The sequence below is a fragment of the Humulus lupulus genome, chromosome 8 (genome assembly GCF_963169125.1).
Source record: "Humulus lupulus chromosome 8, drHumLupu1.1, whole genome shotgun sequence".
NCBI classification, from domain to species: domain Eukaryota; kingdom Viridiplantae; phylum Streptophyta; class Magnoliopsida; order Rosales; family Cannabaceae; genus Humulus; species Humulus lupulus.
Genome location: NC_084800.1, coordinates 70639614 through 70663058, shown reverse-complemented (window position 1 = coordinate 70663058; position 23445 = coordinate 70639614). Strand labels below are relative to the sequence as shown.

The 23445-nt window shown below is 35.3% G+C and overlaps 1 protein-coding gene across 2 annotated transcripts; it reads left to right on the top strand.

Annotated features, from left to right (window-relative positions):
- Positions 1 to 1843: 1843 nt before the first annotated feature.
- Positions 1844 to 10968, top strand: LOC133797734 (uncharacterized). Of its 2 annotated transcripts, none has more exons than XM_062235752.1 (2): positions 1844 to 2976; positions 10641 to 10968. In XM_062235752.1, exons 1-2 carry the CDS (start codon positions 2676 to 2678, stop codon positions 10655 to 10657), a joined length of 318 nt encoding a protein of 105 aa, XP_062091736.1. In that variant the 5' UTR covers positions 1844 to 2675; the 3' UTR covers positions 10658 to 10968. The 2 variants fall into 2 exon arrangements, with proteins under 2 accessions (XP_062091736.1, XP_062091735.1); XM_062235751.1 differs by lacking the exon at positions 10641 to 10968 and adding an exon at positions 7247 to 7908.
- The last annotated feature ends 12477 nt before the right edge of the window (positions 10969 to 23445 follow it).

The following is a 23445-nucleotide window of genomic DNA, read 5'->3' as shown; positions in this document are numbered from 1 at the left end:
ATGTTGCCATTGTGTATTGTTTTTATACCCTGGGATTGGTGGAATAATGTAAATAAAAGGGTATAAGAGTCATTATAGTAGGGGTGGTGAGTGAGCTAGAATATGATAGTACAAGTAAGAAAGTAAGAGAAGGAGAAAGGGAGGAGGAGAATTATAGTCTAATTGAGCAATAGCTTTTAGTAATTCTACCTATTTTCCTATTTGTTCTTCTTGTTCTTGCTATAATTGTGTGATAAAACCAATTGGTATCAGAACCAGTACTTCGCCGACCTATGATAAGCACTCGCATGGAATCTCGAGTAGAATTGCTTGAGAAGGCAGTGACCACCACTCACGGCAATGTCGCTTTGTTGAAGAAGGTCCTCAACCAAGAGCAAGGGCTGGCCATGTTTGATGCGCACAGGACCAGGTTCACGTTTTATATCAGCTTGTGCAATTAAGAAGCAAGTCAGTTCTCTATAGAAACATAGCTTTTTTTAATGAACATCTTTCCTTGAAAGAAAATTAATTAGATTAACAAATAAAGGATATAATACAAGTAAAAAACCAGTAAAGTTGGAATCTTGCAATTGATTTGGGTGGAATCCTTACTAAAAGATTCCATACATAATTTCCCTAGAAGAAACCCAACAAAGTAGAGAAGCCAGGGAGTGTCTTTCTCTTAATTTCTCATAAAATCTGAGGAACATTGCCTCTCATAATGTAAAAGATAAGAATTTTCTTTTATTTCTTATCAGTGAAAGTGTACCTGGACTGATAAAACAACCAAGCAATAACCACTACACGCAATTCCAATTCCTTAAGGTGCACATACTAATTAAAATATATACTTGTAATAAGGAAACACACATGACTGACCTACACAAATTACCAAGGAACAAAGTTCAAGTATCATACAACTTCATATTTGAGAAGGTTGAACCTCTTCCTTCTTAACCTCATCCTGCAATCAATGCCTTGTAGTACATATGCAGATGCTTGAGAACTAGTAATATATATATATATATATATATATATAATTCAGATCCAGAAATTTAATCAGATTCTCAAGGTGCTTTCTTTCTTCTATTATATTATATGCCAATAACCAAGTTAACAATAGTACCTTTAGCATCAGCCTTTTTATTCATTAGTGCAGAGATGTCACCTTGTACCCATTCCTTGGTTCTTGTGAGCTTAAAATATCCACCACCATCACCACTTTTTGTCACCCAATAATATAAATTAGATTTTGTTAAAAAAAGATACAAAACGTGAACCCATTGTTTGCTCACTAAATTAAAATGAAAAATCACAAATATGATGATATGTAGAGATTGGGTACAGAAACTCTGGACACATACTAATATAAAGTAAATTTTATTGAAATTTCATATTGACAACAAGATAACTATACCCTACTCAGAAAAATCAGATAAAAGAGTTTATGATTTCACAAAGGTCAAGGCTTAAGCTAGAGTCAGCATATGACTGTTTGAGAACAAACTTTTACATGGAAATCAAGCTAAATGCATTTTTCTGTTTAAACAATTATCAGGTACTTACTTGTTGTTTGTATTGTATAGAACAAAAATAGATTTATTCAAATTCAATCTGAAAGAAAAATTACTTCTTTCAAGATTAAAATTTTGATTTTTAAAAAATAGCCAAATCCTCCATGCCCCATATATTATCCACAATAAAATACTATTAGCAAGAATGTTACCTTGCTCAATTGTTCTTATCATTATAGTTTCCTGCCTTTATTTTCATCTCTGTTTTTAAGTATACATTATGCTGCACCTACTTGTATAATAATAATAGTTTTTTTCATATAAAAAAATTGACTTGTTATTAAAAGAAATAAATATAATTGAGGCATAGGATAATTAAATGGTTTTTCACATGTCTGCATTATGAATTTACATATATTCTAATAATTACAAAGAAAGCACTTACTTGATTATAAGGAAGATCAATCTGGGTCTTGGAAAGAGAACAAAAGGCTAAAATCTTAAGAACCATATTGACCAATTACCATTCAAATTATGAAAAGAGTAGTTAAAGGGTATCCAATTTCAGTTTCTTCCTTGGGACATCTCCAAAGTTCTGCCCACACCAGAATTTTATCCACGCAAAACTCATTCTCTACATCTCTTAATTGCTAAAATAATCAAACCGAAAACACAAATCACAATATTCACTAATTATACTAACAACTATAACAATAACCTGAGAGTACTAAAATCCACAATGAAAAACAACATTTTTGTGCAAACAGAGAGAGCCTACACATATATAAACATATATAATCAGAGAAAGGAGATGAACCTGGTTGGTTAGGATCTCAGGTTCAAGATGATACCCATGCATGTCCATTCAGTCCCTTGGCTAGGGCTAAATTTTAGTCTGTGAACTGTATTAAGGATTCATTTTGTAGTAGTTTTGTGTTGTTTTGTCTTGGTTAGCTGTCCTAACTAACTGAGTTTGTTATGTTCAGTTGGCTTAACAGCCTTGCTATTGTAATAAATACTTATGCTCTGTATTCTTGGAGATTCATTCAATAATATAACAGATTTTCTTCTCAATTTCCTTCTTGAGTTTTCTCTGGTTTCTCTTTACTAATATGGTATAAATGCCTTCGGTGTTCTTGATTGTTCTTCTTGTTTCCTCTGATTCTTCATTCTTCTGAATCTATGGCAGTCACTCGAAGTGGATTTGCTACTGATGATTCGACTGAAGCTCAGGATTTTTCGACCGATGCCACCCGCCCTACGATTTCCAATTCTTCCGCTGGAACTGATCAACCTGTGATTTTTGATCCAAGTCTTCACTCGTACAAAGATGAAAGTCGCAATCCTTATCATCTTGGCCACGGCGACCATCCGAGTGCCAATTTAGTTCCAAAGATTCTAACTGGGGGAGAAAACTACAGTTCTTGGAGGAGATCGATGATGGTGGCTCTCCTTTCTCGGAACAAGGTTCAGTTTGTGAATGGTAAGCTCCCTCAACCAGATCCATCTCATGATGATTATGATTCTTTGTGGCGATGCAACATCATTGTTATTTCTTGGATTTTGCATGCTTTCTCTAGTGAGATAGCTGATAGTATCATGTATCTCGATGATGCATCCATGATTTGGAGTGACCTCTATGAGCGATTCCACCAAAATAATGGTTCTAGGGTGTTTGAAGTTAAACGGACTATGTAGGCTCTTACTCAGGGCAGTACTAACATTCAGACCTATTTCACTCACCTCATAATTTCTTAGGGATTTGGTTCGTGAATACCGTCCACAACCTGTTTGTCATTGTGGAGCAATGAAAATGATCCTTGAATATCAAGAACAAGACAGGGTTCTTGAGTTTCTCGTTGGTCTAAATGATACCTACTCTGTTGCACGGTCTCAAATCCTTATGCAAGATCCCTCCCTAACCATCAATAAAGTATACTCTACACTCATCCAAGAAGAAAGACAACAAGGCCTTCATTATGCTCCTCCTGAACCTAATGCACTAGCCTCCACGGCTTCTAATCAGTTTGCCTCCAATGCCCAACACAATCGTCCCAAAGTGACTTGCAGTCACTGTGGTCTCTCTGGCCATACTATAGCTAAGTGTTATAAGCTCCATGGTTACCCTCCTGGTTACAAATTCCATGGCAAGGGGCGTTTTACAAGACCACCAAAACCAGCTGCTCATATGACTTAGGCCACTGTCAATAAAACAGCGGATAATGGTGATGTTGCCTAGGACTTACTGTCCAATCTCTCTTCAGCTCAATGTCAGAAGATCATTGCCTTACTTGCTCAGAAAATTCAGGAACCATCCTCTTCCAACACCTTTGAACAGGCAATGGTTTCTAACCTCATTGGTAAGACTAATTTTGTCCCAAATAGCTTTTGGATCATTGACACAGGTGCTACACACCATGTGTGTCATGATCTTAGTTTTTCTTTCACATCCTCTAATAACCAATCTTTGTCCTCCGTGACTCTACCAAATGGTAACACCACTCAGGTTTCATGTGTTGGCACTATTGTTCTTTCTCCTTCTCTTACTCTTTATAACTCTTTATAATGTTCTATATGTTCCTGACTTGCAGTATAATCTTCTTTCGGTTAGTGCTTTAACTAAATCAGCTACTTGCTCTTTCTCATTTTTTGCCTCTCATTGTGTCCTTCATGACACCACTCGGACTATTTAGATTGGGATGGGTGAGCGGATTGACAATCTTTACTATTTCCGTCCTTCTACTTGTAATAAATTCTTTGCAAAACCTTATGTTCTTGCTTTCTCTGATTCAAAACCTACAACTAATTCATTGTGGCACTGTAGATTGGGCCACCCCTCCTCCGTAAAAATTCATTCTTTGAATAAAGAGATTTCTTTTCAGCATACTTCTTGTTCAGATTTTCACTGTTCTGTTTGTCATTATGCTAAACAAAAACGCCTACCTTTTATTTCTAATCATAACATTGCTAAAGCTTGTTTTGATCTTGTTCACATTGATATTTGGGGACCTTTTCATACAATGACTGTTGAGGGGTATAGATATTTCATCACCATTGTTGATTATTGTTCAAGAAATACCTGAGTTTTCTTTATTAAACACAAGCCAGAGGGCCAACAAGCTATTCCTAACTTCCTTACTTTTGTTAAAACACAATTTAATATTCAAGTAAAGGCTGTACGGTCTGATAATGCCAAGGAGCTGCAATTTCCTAATTTGTTTGTCTTTAGGCATTATTCATTTTCATTCATGTGTTGAGAGGCTTCAACAAAACTATGTTGTTGAAAGAAAACACCAATATTTGCTCAATGTGGCTCGAGCACTTTTATTTCAATCTCATATTCCTCTTCCCTATTGGGGTGATTGCATTTTGACAGCCACTTATTTAATCAATCGCACTCCTACTCCTAATTTGAAAAATAAATCTCCTTTTGAGATTCTTCATCATAAGTCTCCCAATTATCAACATCTTAAGGCTTTTGGTTGCTTAGCATATGCCTCCACTCTTCCTAGTTATCGTTCTAAATTTTCTCCCTGTGTTACAACATGTATCTTTCTTGGCTATCTAGCAAGTATGAAGGCCTACAAACTCTTGGATTTGGATTCAAATTGTGTATTTTATTCTCGTGATGTTGAGTTTCATGAATTTTTGTTTCCCTTTGTTACTGGAGATGACTTACTTGCTCACTATGCAAATTTATTTTCTGCATCTTTGTTGCCTTCTTCTTTATTCCGCGGCCTAATACTTTGTCTAACCCTAGTGCATCTCATTTGAATATGCCTGTTGTTCCAGCTGTTGTTCCTGCCACAACTCGCTCCAATAGGCCAATCCGCAAGCATTCTTATCTTGTTGATTATCATTGTAATCTTGCCACTAATTTTTCTTGTGATGCATCTCAGGTTTCTACTTGTGCTCCTCGGTATTCTATTGCTAAATAGCTTGATTACACTCATTTAACATCAAGCAACTGGTATTGCTAAATGGGATTTAGCTATGGATGCTGAACTTGATGCTCTTGAAAGAAACAACACTTGGACTGTTGTTAGTTTACCTCCAAATAAGCACACTGTGGGCAGCAAGTGGGTTTACAAGATCCAACATAATGTTGATGGTTCCATTGAGCGATACAAAGCTCAGTTAGTGGCCAAGGGGTATACTCAGCAAGAAGGCATCGATTACAATGATACTTTTGCTCATGTGGCCAAACTTGTTACAGTCAAGCTCCTTCTAGCTCTTGTTGCGGTTCATGGCTAGTTTCTACATCAATTAGATGTCAATAATGCTTTTCTACATGAAGATTTGCTTGAGGAGGTGTTTATGACTCTACCTCAAGGGTATCGTCCTAAGGGGGAGTTACCAATATGACTAGTTTGTAAGTTACACAAGTTTTTATATGGACTCAAGCAAGCCTCTTGGCAATGGTTCGAAAAGTTTTCGGGCTTTGAAAGAGGAAGGTTTTCATGGATTCAACTACTGACCATTCTCTCTTTTTTAAGCACTCCAATACAAACTTTATTGCACTTCTTGTGTATGTTGATGATGTTATTGTGACCAGCAATAATTTACAAGAAGTTAAGAGCCTTAAGGCAAGGTTGAATGCTCGGTTCAAGTTAAAAGATTTGGGTGACTTGAGATATTTTTTGGGCTTAGAAGTGGCTAGATCCGAGAGTGGTATTTTCATCTCCCAACGCCCATATGCTCTTCAGCTTCTTGAGGGATTTGGCTATCTTTGATGTAAGCCTTCTAGTACTCCTATGGAGCCAAATTTGAAGCTGAGTTCAAATATAGGAGAGTTGATTGCTAATCCTCAACTGTATAGAAGAATTGTTGGTAAGTTACAGTACTTGACCATCACAAGACCTGACTTGTCTTACTCAGTAAACAAGTTAAGTCAGTTTTTGTCTTCTCCAAGAGTTCCACACATGAAAGCTATCCAAAAGGTGCTACAATATATCAAGAGCAGCCCTAGTCTAGGACTGATGTTTCTCTGCTAAATCAGAGCTGCAACTTAGGGCTTATGTTGACTCCGATTGGGGCTTTTTCCAAGATACAAGCAAGTCTACATCAGGTTTTTGTGTTTTCCTTGGTAGCTCCTTAATATCTTGGAAAAGCAAAAAGCAACATACTGTTTCAAAGTCATCTGCTGAGGCTGAATATAGAGCAATGGCCAATGTGACTTGTGAAATAGTTTGGTTGATTTCGGTTCTTAAGGAACTTAATCAAACTCATTGCAAAGTTGTTAATCTTTACTGTGACAATCAAGCGGCCATTCATATTGCAGCAAATCCCGTTTTCCATGAGAGAACGAAACACATAGAAAATGATTATCATTTAGTAAGGGAAAAGATTCTAGCTGGAGTTATCAAGACAACTTACATTGCATCAAAATATCAAGTAGCAGACATATTTACAAAGGCCTTATTTGCACAACAATTCCAGTTTTTGAAGGACAAGATGGGATTGTATAACATATACAATCCATCTTGAGGGGGAGTTTTAATCTGTGAACTGTATTAAGGATTCATTTTGTAGTAGTTTTGTGTTGTTTTGTCTTGGTTAGCTATCCTAACTAACTGAGTTTGTTATGTTTAGTTGGCTTAACAGCCTTGCTATTATAATAAATACTTATGCTCTGTATTCTTGGAGATTCATTCAATAATATACCAGATTTTCTTCTCAATTTCCTTCTTGAGTTTTCTCTGGTTTCTCTTTACTAATACTAAATACCGAAATCCTCTTCCCATGGCGTCTAGAGGGGAGCCTGATGCAGCGCAAGTGACCGGCGGTGTAGCCATGGCAAGACGAAAGAGAGAGAAGAGGGAGAAATAAATCTCAAAACTAATCTTGTATTCTAGTTTAGAACATTAAAATAAACAATTTAATATATGAAAAACTACTTATCGAGCAGAGACGGGGCCGAAAATGCCTCGTTCGCACGTAAGAAAATGGTGTCGCTCGTGTGAAGTCCAACCGTCGTCCAAGTGATTTTTTTTTATTATTATTATTTAAGAAAACATAACTAAAATGTAGAGAAATTGCTCAAAATAGTTTTTGGAGGAGTAATATTATATTGGGTTTATACTTTTTTGGACCCTTTGTTTTTTCCCATTACCTGTTTGGACCTTGTGTTTTGACAAATTACTTTTTGGACCCTATGTTTTGTAAAATAGTTAAAATAGAACCCTAAATCCGATTTTGGTCTATGTTTTTTCAACTAAAATCACAAATAATTTACCAAACTAATAATTCAGAACAAAAATAAAATCATTCTGCTTAAAAACTGTGTTGTTATATTCAATTTTTTCTTCATCAAAATTGAATTTAGGGTTCTATTTTAACTATTTTACAAAACATAGGGTCCAAAAAGTAATTTATCAAAACACAGGGTCCAAACAGGTAATGGGAAAAAACACAGGGTCCAAAAAAGTATAAATCCTATTATATTTTACACTATCATTCATCCATGCATGCAATGTGAATATTATTCAATTTTTTATATTTTAATATTTTTTTCAAATCATTAGTGGAATTCACGTATCATTCATTGAAGAGAGTATAAAAGATGGTGTAACATAGAGTGTATTTAACATTTCTCTAATTTTTTTACTGGTTTTCTGAATTGTTCCATCATATGTGTAGAGTACAAAATAAGTGCAAAGTAATTTTAAAAAATAGGTTATTTTGCCAAAAATTCTAAAATTTAATAATTATATGGTAATAATATGTGACATTACACACCAATCTAAAAAAATCAACTAATAGCATTGATTTAGGATGAGCCCCACTAAATAGGTGTGTAATATTTTGGAGAAATATTAACATGTTATGTGTTTTGCTTATTAGTTGTTTGAACATGGAAATAAATCAATAGATAAATGAATGAAAATATAATATGAAAAAACCATAATCATATTAGTATTATATTGTTTATTAAAATCGACTGGAATAGGAATTATAATCATATTATCTTGTTTACATAATTAGGAAACGTAACTGGAATGCTGATGTAACGTCTTGGATGACCAAGATTGTTACTCTGTGTATTTTAAATAGTGCTAGGCTCGCTAATCGAGTCATTTGGCCATAAACGTACAACTAAATGTGATTAACGACTTAGGGTTAAAAATTTCGGTAAAAAAGAATAGTTCTTTCATTAAAACGGTAAGCTGTACATGGGATTTTATAATAAATGTTTACAAAATTGTTTACAGTTCCAAAAGAGTAATTACAACTCAAAAATTACAACCAGCCGACCTAAGCGGCAAAATCAGAGTTTGACCCTAGTTCCACTGAAAAAGCCCTAAAAAATTTTAAATGACACGGCGTCTATTAGCGGCGACATGTGTCGCCGCTAATAATCCTATAAAAAATTAGGGGGAAAATTCTCACATTTTTTCTGGGTATTTTTAAATTTATTAGGGGCGACATTGTGACTCCTAATATTAAAAATTTCGCTATTAATAATATTCTCTATAAAAAAAATTTATTCTATGTGATATCAGCGACAAACATGCATTGTCGCCGCTGATAATAGCATTATTGCCGGCATTTTTTAGTCCCTGCTAATAATGTCGCCCCTAAAAGTCTTTTTTCTTGTTAATGTTCAGCTTGGATGGTTACAATATTCCATTCAGAAAAAAGATATATCATTTTGGTGAATCAATTTGCCTAGATCTCATCCATTCCAAGAATTACGAATTCTCCATTTATCAAATTTGGTTACTATATCGATATTTTTACACTCATATGACCTTCATAGTAGCTAACTTTGGAGAATTATTGTGATGTTCTACCGCTTGAACTCAAGCCTAGAGTAATCACAATATTGATCCCTCAAAGTCAAACTCTCAAGCAAAGGAAGTTCTCAAATAAAATTCTCTATTGATGAGAAATAATATTGCTGGATTACTTTATTTTAAGTAAGGACAATATCTAGTGCCAAAGATTCAAGATTTACGGCCTCAAATTGGGGTGTGGTATACAGATGTAACTTGCATGAACTTGACACTTAACTTTGTATATGAATAATCTGATATTTTTTTATTATGATAGGAGAACCACATCCATCTAACAACAAAACATTAATTAAGTACAGCATCATCTTCATCCTTCATTTTATTGAAAAACCCAACATTTTTCAATGCTGTAAGTCAAATTGAATAGTACGTCCAACTCCAAAGTACGTAGTCAAATCTCTTGACCGTGGTTAGTAATTACTAATTAATATAGAATCGGCAGTAAAGCTCATACCTTTTCTGAATCCTGATGTGTTCCTAAAGCCAATATGATTAAATTCTTTATTAATAAGGTATCCCACATGGAAAAGATGTTAGAAGATCAATCAAGTTATAGATTATTTCACTAATTGTAATTTGATTTTGAAATGCAAGTTATCATCTTTTTATAATTACCTTTCATTCTATAACCTACAACCTTTTGAAAATGTAAGTTATATATGTTAAATTTAGATATGATAAATTTAATTATGATACAAATTTTATTATTATATTAAACGGCTAGTCAGTAGAGTGTTGATATTATTTGGTCTCATTAAGTGTTTTACTCCACTATACCCAACTTTATCCCCTCCAACTCCAAAATAGTGAAATGTGTTGCATTAACTAGTGCTTTGGGTAAAGCATAATAATGGAGTAAGAAGTCATCATCTTCATCTTCCTCTGACCTCAAGCAAATATGCAATTCCTTGATTTTATTCTTTACAACAAAAGTTAACCATTTATCGAGGTAGTGAGCATTACTTCGATAGAAATTCATCATCTCAAGCTTAAAACTTGTTATTGGGACTGAATTGACAATGTGTCTCTTGCGGTGCTCTATATAACTATCTACAAAACGGGAAAACCTTTCAAAACTAGTCATTTCATCGGAGAAAGAGAGTGTGGGAAAACCTTTTTATAATTACCTTTCATTCTATAACCTATAACCTTTTGAAAATTCAAGCTATATATTAAACTCAACTATAAATTTCTCTTAGTTAGTTATAATTAAGTTACATATTTATTTTTGTTGTATTATTTTATTATTTAAAAAGATTTATTTGTATTTTGTACAGCAAAGATTTATTTGGTATATTGTTCATATATATGTATGTATATACATTCCTTCATATATTTCTTATCCTTGCAGATGGATGGCTGTTATAACAAGAGAGAATATTGCAGGCTCGTATGTAGGTACGTACGTAGGACAAACACAAATGATGATTCTGTTATTATATATATATAACACAGCAGCAGCTGCCACAAAATTACAAGCGATTCATACAGCAACCAATCTATCTAATCAGAAACCTGTACTCTCTTTCCACCTAAAAATCATGATCCTATTATATTTATATATATGTATAGCTTACTATTTTGCATATTCATTCTTCAATTTTTTTTAGGAAACGTTATCCTATTCCTATTCCTATACCTGCCTAAAGACCATATCAACTATCAAAATCAAAGGTTCATTTCATGATGCTGTACCTTGTCATCAATGAAATTTCTTTACGGATGGACTGTTAAAGGAACAGTTTAATCGTTTACATTAAACTAATTTCATATAACATTCATTTGAAGAAAAAACAAATGCACATGACACTGTGAAACTTTCATTAATTTCATAAAGTGTTTATGCTTATGTTTTTAGGAGTTGTCTTTTAATAATTCTTTACAAAAATAATTTTACTGATATTATACTAAAAAATTATATCGAATAATTAGTGAATAAATCTTATGTGAGTAGCCCTAATCATTTTTTTAAACATATTTTTTCCTAATTGCCATTCTCCTTTTATTTACAGTTTTCATTGTTTGTTCTTGATCTCTTACATATATAATTTGCCCTCTAATTAATGTTCTCTTCTGACGAAATCACATATGTGAGTTCATTAATTTCTTTATTATTTTTCTCAAATCAATACATTTTTTTAGAGTATTTTCTCTACACATTCTCAATATCTACAAATTTGTTCTTTTTTTTCCATGTATTTTTAAATGATGGCTATATATATTTGTCAAAAAATACATATTTGTTTATTAGTATCATATTTGTTTGATTTAATGTGTTATATAAAATATAATCAACTTTATTTAAAATATACATTTATTTTTTTATTTAATGTGTTATATATATTAAATATAATCAACTTTATTTAATATATATATTTATATTAATTTTTTAATTTCTAAACTTGACAGTATATCAATCACTACTACAATACAATTTTTTTATGGCTACCATTCCGAGTCCTAAAAGTTAACTTATTAATTTGATCAACCTCAACTATATTACTCTCCAAAAGAAAAGAAAAAACTCAAACTATATATATTTTGTCACACACAGAATCGTACTCTACCCTGAAAAAACTAGGGAAATCTACAAAAATGCACTAAAAATTAAAAAAAATCTGAAAAATACGGTACATTACAAAAATACGGAATTTTTGGATAAAAACACGGAATGGCAAAATTGTAAATACGGAGTGGAAAAATCATATATAAAAGCTGTAAAATACAATTTCTTGTGATCAACGTTTACAAACTAGTAAATATATGTTACGAACTTGTAAATATCTGTTACGTGTTTGTAAATAATATTTACAAAATCAGTTATAGAATTGTAGATTTTTTTTTTTTTGTAGATAAAACTTACAAACAAATTCGTAACTAAAATTTTTATTTTTGTAACAATAGTTTACAAGTCTAGTTTTACAACTAAGAAAGATATTTTTGTAACTAATATTTACGAAAATATTTTATAGTTAAGAAATCATAAACAAAATATACATAAAATTATTATACTTTTTCATATTGTTACAATATTGTACCAAAAAATTACATGAACCATCATATTTATGCTATACAACTTAAAAATATAAATTTAAGATATTCATTATTTATAAAACACTTTATTGAATATAGTTGTGAAATACAATATTTTTTTAAAAACAAGTTTTACATTTTTGTAACAACAATTTACAAAACTAATTTCACAACTAAAAAATTTATTTTTGCAACTCACATTTACATAAATATTTATAAATTTATTTAACATGATTATTACAAAGATTTACAAAACTAATTTTTTAACTTTAAATATATTTTTGTAACAAAACTTGAAACGTGGATTAGATTATGATTTTGGTTTAACATTGAGTGTTGAGACTTGACTAGTTATGATTTAAAATATATATATAATATTTTTATAAAGAATAATAATATTGTGATTATCTTTAACTATATATTATAACATATAGTTATTAATATTAATTTTAATTAACAGCATATTGTAATTTGTATAAATATTTATTTATTTTTTGAGTAATTGTATAAATATTAACTTTAATATTAATAAATATATTTATTTTAAATAAAAATAAATTAATCTACTTTATTTTATTGAAGGTAGTAATTATAATTATTATTACTTTTATTATTATATTAATTGATATGCTTAAATTCTTATTAAAAATTAAGACAAAAAAAATAAAACAAAGATAAATATATATATATATATATACACAATGGGTGGGAGAGCCGTATATTTAGAATTTATGGGTGGGAAAGCCGTATTTTTGTAATTTATTAAAGTTACCGTATAAAACAATTTTTTTTTAAATTACCGTACGAGATGTAATTATCCCAAAAAACTATTTCTTGAAAGGATTTAATTGATACAATAAGTGTTCGTAGCAATAAAAAATAACTCTCAAAATGTTTAATTTCTCTAATATATATCCTCAGTAATTATTCGAGTGTATAACATATTTCGTTAAACATATACTAGACTAATCATTAACACTAGTAATTTTTTTTTTAAAAATAACACTAGTAATATTATATCACTTTCACCAATACTAATTAGATTATAATTAAAAGAATATAATACGACTTAATTATTATATATCTTGCACGTGATTGGTACTGTATCTAATTTATTTTTTGGACTGTCTATTTGTAACCGAAAACTTCTCTTCACATTTTCACAATAAAAGTCAAGTTATATATTTGAATTTTCTTAGGTTTGGCCCCTACTATAGAAACGTTTTCTATTTCCGTTACTTAGAGAAATGATAACTCATTTTTTTACATAATGACGTACATTATAGTCATAACAGACATCCGTTAATTTTCAGAAAATTATAAATAATTTACAGTACCGAAATGAAAGTCCAAACAGTCAGTTGCATGCGCGTGCTTGATTTTTTTATACTTGTGAAAACAGATTGTTTGAACTCTGATTTCAACACTGTAAATTATTCAGAATTTTCTGAAAATTGGTGAGATGCCTACTAAAAAACGCATCTACGATAAGGGCAAAAGTAACACTCCTGCCTAAGAAGCTCCCTATAAATATATATATATCTTCTAAATAAAAAAAGTGTGTAGATAACATAAATTTTTTGTTTTAACGATTTTTTTTTGTTATTACAAATATTTAACGGAATTGTTGACGCGGTTTTTTGCCAACAGTGTATTAAGAAATAATAAGGGCAGATTACTGCTTAATGGTAAACCGTAATGAAAAATATCAAGAATTCACTCAAGAACACATAACTTTTACGTGGTTCAGTGGTTAAAATTCACCTAGTCCACGAGTCAATATTATTGTTGTTTCTCTCTCTATTTTGGCTGAGTTTCGGTATTACATAATCATCCCCCCTTTCCTGTCCAATATTCCCAGCATTTATAGGGGAATTCCGTGGACAGGTTTGGGTAACCGCGTGAGTCAATCACGCATTTATATAATGTCTACATTCCATACAAATAATTCCCGGGATATGATTTGATCACAAAGTAAATATGTCTTGTTAACTTGGATAATAAATATGACAGCCTGATCATGAATAAGCGTTAAAGCAAATCCCGAATCTTTGGGAATCCTTTAGTATGCAGTATGTGTTATATCTTAATCACCCGAGCTGCGTATCTTCCACGGGCTTGTATTCTGACAGCTATCCGACCCTAAGCTCGTGCTTTGATGACTTATCTTATTTGTAGTTCATGGTAAAGTCAGGACGCCTAACACCAGGTCTGACCATTACGAACCTCGAGTTGTCCGTATAGATAATAATAAGATATTCTTCTTGACTACTTCTTTTCCATGTAATTATCTACCATCTGTACCCGAGCTGAGTGAATGAACTCGTACTAAAATTAGGGTAAAACAGGAATATACCTTTAAAAGTTATTAAATATAAATATTTATTAATTATATTCAAATATTATAAAATATCATTATCATTATAATATTTAATACAAAACTAGATATTTTATAATTATATTAATATAAATTCAAATATTATAAAATATCATTATTATAATAATATATAATACATAAGAAATTAGAATAACATTTATCTTTTATCAAGAATAGACAAGTTTCTTCTCTAATCAAATTCTTGGTTTTAATAGTTTTTTTGTTAACTTTAACAGAATATTACATATATTTAAGGGAATATACCATTAAAAATTATTAAAAATAGATATTTATTAATTATATTAATATAGATTCAATTATTATTATTATTATTATTATATTTAATACAAAACTAGATATTTTATAATTATATTAATATAAATTCAAATATTATAAAATATCATTATAATAATAATATATAATACATAAAAAATTAGAATAACATTTATCTTCTATCAAGAATAAACAATCATCTTCTCCAATTATAAATGTGTGATTTGAATAATATCATGAATGTTTTATACAATAAATAGTGTAATTTATGATCTAAAATATTATCATATATTTTTTTAAAAGAAACTATAAACAATGTTTATGTTTAATTTTTCTTTTAATATGTTTATCTCATTCTTTTATATATATATATAATATTATTTATTTATTTATTTAAAAAGGAAATTTGAGTTTTTATGTTTAATGAGGGGTTCTAAGTCAAAAAAAATGCTAGCCATTGAAATCATTTAAAAAAATGTCAATTCTTTTAACAATACCCAAAATACTCATCTCATAATTTTTCCCATCCACTTCCTCTTCACACTTCCCTCTCTCTCTCCCTCAACCCATTCCTCTCAACTCTCTCTCTAGAAAAAAAAATCATGGGTAAGGTAAAATATAATAGAACTCAATGTAACGATAAATATTTCTCACTTAGGACACTAAAATACTACATTTCGAACAAATCTGGGCATGGTTTTTGGGTTTTTTTTCGCGATTTTTTTCATATCTGAACTTCGAAATCTGAAGAAAATCGACGTGATTCGATGGTGCTCGATGGGGTGAAAATCTTGATTTTGAAGGCCCCATCGAGCTGGCATCGAGCACCATCGAACCACGTCGATGGGAACCCTTGTATGAGAAGTTCAGGAAGCAGCGTCCTCCCACCTTCGAGGGTGGACCAGACCCACTGCAGGCAGAGCAGTGGATGAACATGATTTCTTCCATCCTAAATTTCATAAGGGTGGAAGAGAATGAGAGTGTAACGTCCTGGATAGCCAAGACTGCTACACTGTGTGTTTGTAAAGGTGTAGGACTTGCTAATCAAGTCATTTAATTAAAACATGTCACTAATCATAAGTGTGCTAGGGTTAAAAATAAGTTTTGGCCTCAAAAGATACATTTTATAAAATTAAACAGTTTCACATATGGGATCCTAAAAAGAAAATAGTGTTTAAAAGTTGGTTTACAAAATCTCAAAAGTTAAAGACAATCATCAGCCATACTAAGGCAAAGTAAGCAATTTCAGTCCTCTCGTCCCTGCCTTCCTTCTCAACCGTGGCGGCTGAGCAGCCGGTCATGTACATTCAGCTCGCAGAGCTCTCCAAATCAGGGCTGATCGAGCTTGCCCTTGCCTTTACCTGCACCACGCAGCACCCGTGAGCCAAGGCCCAGCAAGAAAACGCAATACACATCATACACAGTATCAGCAAACAAGTAACCTTTTAAGCATGTTCAATCACTCAATATTCATATCAACTCTATAACATGTAATCATAATCCAAGATACAAGTAAACACCATTAATAATCAGATTACTCAATAGTCATGTTGACCCTTGTTTTGGTCAACTGACACGGAGTCAAATGCTTGATGTGATGGAAGGTATTGAAATAGATCTAATGGAAAGAACAGTAAACGACACAACAAATTATAGTGGTTCGGCCCCACGAATTGGTAATGACCTACGTCCACTTCAGCTCTTATTGATATTGATTCTCAAAGGAGTGATCAAAGAACTAGGGTTCTCCGAGTTTCACAAGCCTTAGAGGGATAAACAATACAATCGAAAGATAATGGCTATAATTCTCTTGTAAAGCATAAAATCAGAATTAGCAAAAAGGTAAAAGTCCCTCCCTTGAGCTATTTCTTCTCTATTTATAGGCTCAAGGAGGATTACATAAATTTGTTACAGATATTCTTTCCTAAATAATCGGATACTCAAGAATTATGGGAGATAATCTCGGATATGATTACAATCACATAAGATATTCTCAAAATATACGGAGTACACGACAGAGCTGGTCGTATATAAAATCCAAATGTTATGCCACGGGAACCTCCCTGGTCAATAGTTGAACAGAACATTTGCCAGGTGTCAGCCACGTGTTAAAAATGTCTGCCACATCATCCACGCCTATTTTTTGGATAACATATTCCCCCAAGTTTATTTATTGCGACCAGTAATAAGTAAACTTAGGAAAACAACCTTTCATATGCCCCACGAAATCTGCCAGAGCCCTCGTGCGTTTTTTTAAAACCATGACCTAATCACATCTAATCAAGCCTTTTCAGTTTTCAAGAAACCACTCTGACGGCTGTTACACTCCCCCATGCTTCGAAAAAGGGAATTCATGATTACTACTTTTTGTCACACTTCAGCTTCTATAAATAACCCCCTCATTCACCTTTTACTCGCCATTTCCTACCAAGAACTCTCAAGAACTCCATCCCAGAACTCAGAACTTCGAAGGTCTCCCGTCATTTTGCTTAAGGGTTCTTTGTTTGCACGCCCAAAGTCGTCCCGTTTCAAAATCTTCAACCTTCGTCCAGGTAAACTTCTTCTTCTTTTAAACTCTTTGAGATGCCATGCATACTGCTTTTGAGTTCTGAAACTTTTTGCGCTCTTGAGTAGAAATTTGTGAGGATTCTGTATATGCCGTTGATGCTTGATAGGGTAGTGTACTTTTGCTCTATATAAGTTAGGAATCAGTTTGATAGTCAGGATCATAGGTTTAGGGCGTAAAATCGACGTAAAAATTTGATTTTTAGGCTAGTTGAAAAATCGATTTTTTCCCGCCCCTTTGGAGTTGAAAAAGCTTATTTTCATAAAACTCTTTACTTTCACTTTTTGATCCGTTTTTCAAACTGCTAGCATAAAACTTAGTGTTTCGGTTAGAATGCTGCTGGTTGATAGACGCGAGCAACGTTATTCCAACTTTCAACATAAGCTCCCAAATTGTGCATCTTATCTCCTCCTTTGTCTGTTTGCAGTTCATATGCAAGACCCGTGGGGAGGAGAAAGACCCATCGACGACGATCTCTTAGTTCAACTGCTTGAAGATGAAGAACACCCTTCAACCTTGATATCAGATATTCCTTTTTCTCGCGTTAACCTAAACACTTCCCCAGTTTTGACTCAAAATATGGCTCGTACCAAAAACAAATCTCGAAAAAGAAAAACTCCCAACACTTCTCATCAGCCTACTACTGATGCTCCCTCGACCAGTGGTCGAGACGAAAATGCCCCCGATCCAAATATGCAAAGGCATGCCCGCCCTCGACACGCTACTCAGCCGTACGTCGAGTGGCATGTAGTCTCTGAAAGTAGGGTGACGATCAGAATGATCGCCAACTACTTAAACAAATACAATCTGACAAGGGTGACCCTAGTCAAACCTATCCCAGACCAAAGGGATAATCTTCCTGTTGGTGCTTACAGCGCCTGGTCGCGGTTTCATGTTGAGGCAGGAGCCACTTTGCCTCTTCATGCATTCTTTCATGGGGTGGCCAATTATTTTGGAGTTGCCCCCTTCCAAATTACCCCAAACAGATATAGAATGCTCGCTGCACTCTATATCCTGTATAGCCAGAAAAATGGCCTGTGTCGTCGCCACATGAGGTCAACTACCTGTTCGACCTCAAGTCTAACCCCAACCAAGAAGGCACGGGGTTCTTCCATTTTTTTCATTAGGAAACCGGGCGCACTTTCCTGACTGACACAACCCACATCTCGAACGTGGGGAGGTACCACCAGGAGTTCTTCCTTACGCCTGACCTGGTCACGGACAATCTGGCCTTCGCTCGTGGAGGTAAAACTTTCTTATCACTAGCTGAATTCTTCTCTTGGTGTTTTCCTCCGCAATATCTTAAACTCTTGATGTATTCTAGGCCCGTGGCTGCGACCAAACCCAACTCCGGGAATGGTGTCGAGGGCAGCACTCTTAGCTGGCATGCCAGATGCTGAAAAGAGTGTCAAGACTCTGGTTACTGAGGCTAACCTTAGGTTGGCCGGCCTTTGGGCCCTCCAATCAGAGACGAGGGGGCTTTCAACAGGGAGTGCTCGCGACGAAGGGGAACCCGAGCAGCAACCTCAGGTGTCTCCTCCGCAGAGGAGACCAACTGGGGTTACAATCAGGGAACCTGCTAGCACTCCTCGAGCAGAGAGGCCCTCGGCTCCCAAAGGAAAAGGAAAGCAGAAGGCCGCCGAGCCTACCGAACTCTCTGACGACTCATCGGATGATAATGGTATAGTAATTTCGCTTTTAAACAATTTGTCGATTCCCTGTCATCTATTCGACGGGGATGGCAACTTTAAGAATGCTTCAATCTTAAATTCAGATTTCTTCCAGACAGTAAGTAGTTCAGTAAATAATGTAGTGACCAATAGTTGTAGCGCGGGTACTTTACTTGTAATCTTTTCTCTTTCATTTTTTGGCCCTATGTGACCATCTTGTCTTACTGCTTGTGTTGTTTCCTTTGTGCAGATATGGACTCTGAGGACGTGTTCGAGCACTACAGGGCTGCTGCCGCCTCTTCTGGCCAGAAGAAGAACAGCAAGAGGGCTTGGGGGGAGAGTAGTAAAACTGCCCCGAAGAAGGCCCGAACTGACGACCCTCCGGCTACCACCCCTTCGATGGAGAACTCACCACCTCCATCGCCTCTCGAGTAGCCGACCTCAACTCCTTCGGTCGACCAAGCTTCCAATCCTGCCACACCCGCCGACCAGCAGCCTTCTCCTAAGGCTCCTAGCAGCCATACATTGCGCACTCCGCCCGAAGGCTCCCTGCCTAGCCTCGTGGTCAACTCTGCCAGGGAGAGAATATACAAGCTCTCCAAGCATTGACGCAGTCAAGCTGCTAGTACTGAAACTTCCTCCATGGAGGCTAATCAAGTTCTCAATAGAGGACTGAACGAGATAGTCAACGTAAGTCAACTCCTGATGATGTAACATTTATTTTCGATTCCCTGCCTTTACTTTATCTTTTTCTATCTGACTTCAGGGACTACGGACCATAACCGCTGGCTGGCGCCGTGCTGGGGCGTTGGTGTCTCGGGGCAGGAATTTCGATGTCTGGCTCGCCGAGGCCAAGAAAGCACTCGAAGCTACAAACAACGAGCTTACCAAACAGAATGACGAGTTGCTTGCGGAGAAGACGGAGATGTCTAAGCAGAACGAAGAACTGCTCGAGCAAAAGCTACTCTGACCAAGGAGCTGCTGGTAACCCGGAACGCCCTGAAGAAAGCCAACGAGGCCAGGGAAAAATTCAGGGAAAGCGCCACACTCAACTATCAACAAGCTATTCAGCTCGAGCTTGATCTAATCGCAAGCAGGCAGGAGGCGGAGGAACTCAGAAAACAAGTGACAGAGCTTAAGGACGCTGGAGCTAAGAACTTGGAGAAGTACAAGGAAGCCACTCATCTTTGCTTCTATGAGTTCTGGAAGCACAACTGGGAGGCCAACTTCAACTATCTGTCTGAACGCTTGAGGAGGACTTTAATGACGCAGTGTGCCCTTCGCCTGGAAGAAGAAGAGAGGGCTGAAGTGCCTGCCTCCCCAGAGATTTCCCTGGCAGCAGGGATAGATGGTGCAGACACTGAAGCTGGCACAACCGTCGACCAAGACATTCCGCAAGACCCTCCAGCTCCTTAATTCTTTTTTTTTTGTTATCTCAACTACACGACCCACGGGTCATGATGTAAAGACAATATTTTTTATTGCAGCAAGGGTAGCTATTTTACTTTTATTTGAATAGTTACATCCGAGCAGTACTGCTCGCGGTGTAAAATGATTCCTTTGACATTATAATATTTCTGCTTTATTATAATATATGCTCGCATGACTGAACCTAGCATAGTACTTTGGCTTGATTTAACAAAATATAAAATTTGAAAAATACTCTAAATACCGTAGTATGCTTTCACTTATTTTGTTCATGTGTTTACATACCTCTTGGTATGCTTTGCTCTCTATGTGCCTTATATGCCCCCAAGTGATCAAGGAGCTTTAGGTCCTTGGTCACTTGCCTTGACCACAACCTGTACCTTGACCATGACCTGTACGAACATTACTGCTCGGTATAAAATGGAAAACTTATAATACAGCAAAACAACACATGTAATGAACAAATACTTGTAAAAAATTACAAAGTTTGGCAAGAATGACTGGCTGTAGACAATCCCTTATAATTCTCGTATTTAAATGGACTAAACATGTCTTTACGAGTGATCTTTGAAAGATCTTACACTTATAAGCGATCAACCATATAACATGACTAACCCTTTTTCAAAACTTGTAAAAAGTAAAAATTAATACAAGCTAGTCCTTTAAGAAGGACTGTTTATTGATAATACTTGCGCAGGTGTTCTCCATTCCAATAACGTGGAACAAGATCTCCATTTAAGCGTGCAAGTTTATAGATGCCTGGATGAAGGACTTCTTCAATCTGGTAAGGTCCTTCCCAGTTTGGTCTGAGTACTCCAGCAGCTGGGTTGCGGGTGTTTAAGAAAACTCTTCGAAGCACTAAGTCTCCGACGTTGAACTTTCTTTCATTTACTTTGGAGTTAAAATACCGAGCGACTTTTTGCTGGTACGCAGCTACTCGGAGTTGGGCTTTCTCTCACTTCTCCCGTATCAGGTCTAGGGACTCCATCAATAGTTGGCTATTTTGGTCTTGGTCGTATGTGATTCTGCAATGTGAGGGCGGATCTAACTCGATAGGCAACATAGCTTCATACCCATACGCCAAGGAAAACGGGGTATGACCTGTTGCTGTTCGGTGAGAAGTTCTATACGACCAGAGTACTTCAGACAGCTGTTCTGGCTTTAGCTTCCTCGAGCCTTTTCTTTAGGGTATCCTTCAATGTCTTATTTACTGCCTCGACTTGCCCATTTGCTCATGGATGAGCAACTGAAGAAAAGCTCTTGATTATGCCATGCCTTTCGCAGAAGTCTGTGAACATGTCACTATCAAACTGGGTGCCATTGTCTGAGACAATCTTTCTTGGCAATCCATATCGACAAACAATGTTCTTGATGAAAAAATCAAGTACTTTCTTTGTCGTTATGTTCGCGAGTGGTTCAGCCTCGGCCCATTTGGTGAAGTAGTCGACCGCCACAACTGCATATTTCACCCCACCTTTTCCTGTCAGCAAGGACCCGATTAAATCAATACCCCATATTGCGAAGGGCCATGGACTTTGCATTTGCTTTAACTCATTAGGAGCCGCCCGAGGGATCTTGGAAAACCTTTGACATTTGTCACATTTTTGCACAAATTCCATCGAGTCTTCATTCATGGTCGACCAGAAATAACCTTGCCTTAGAATTTTCTTTGATAAGCTCTGCCCCCCAGCGTGGTCTCCACAGAAGCCTTCATGTACTTCCTTCATCAGCTCTTTAGCCTTTTCTGGTGTAACAAACTTGAGCAGTGGCATTGAGTATCCTCTTTGGTAAAGAACACCATCGACCAGTATATACCTAGCAGCCTGCCTCTGAAGGGTCCTGGCTTTGTTTCTATCTGCTGGTAGTATACCGCTCGTGAGATACTCCAAGTATGGTGCCATCCATGTATCTGCTAATCGGACCTCCATATTGGTTTCGTCTGCTCGTATGCTTGGCTCGCGTAGCCGTTCAACTGGCACTATATTTAAAGTGTCAGCATCTTTTGCACTCGCGAGTTTGGCTAAGGCATCTGCATTTGAATTATGATCTCTTGGTATTTGCTGGAGGGTATATTTTTCAAATTGCGCCAACAAATCTTTAGTTTTGTTCAGATAGGCCACCATTTTCAAACCTCGTGCTTGATACTCCCCTAAGACCTGATTCACTACCAGCTGTGAATCACTGTAAATATCCAGCACTTTTATGCTCATGTCTTTGGCTAACCTTAACCCAGTGAGTAGGGCTTCATACTCGGCTTCATTGTTTGAAGCGGTGAAATCAAACCTAATTGCGCAGTTGTAACGCCCTACTGCCTTAGAGTCGTTACTAAGTGAGTTTTAAAATGTGCTTTCAACTCGCTAATCTAGGTTTTAGGTCAAACAGTGTAATTAAGCCGTAAACAGAGGAAAAACTTTAGAAATAGTAATCTTTCGTGGTAAATCATAAAGGTTTGACACCTGGGATCCCAAAATACAGTTTAGAAATATTTACAACATAAAACTGTACTAAGTCAGCTAAACGAAAAAATTCAAGTTCATTTACAAGCATCTCCCAAAATCCTCTGGTTGTGACAGCCAGGCTGGCCAAACATGTACACGCCACCTCACGCTTGCTGTACTCATGGTTGGTTGATCTTCTCTTTACCCTTACCTGCACCACAGAGCATCTGTGAGCCGAAGCCCAGTAAGAAAACCCACAAACAAATAACATATGCAACACATAAGTCAAGCATATAATTAGGCCACCAATGGCTAAACACATACGACCTAGCCGTCCCAGGCGTTTACCAAGCCCTGGGTTCGCAGACCAC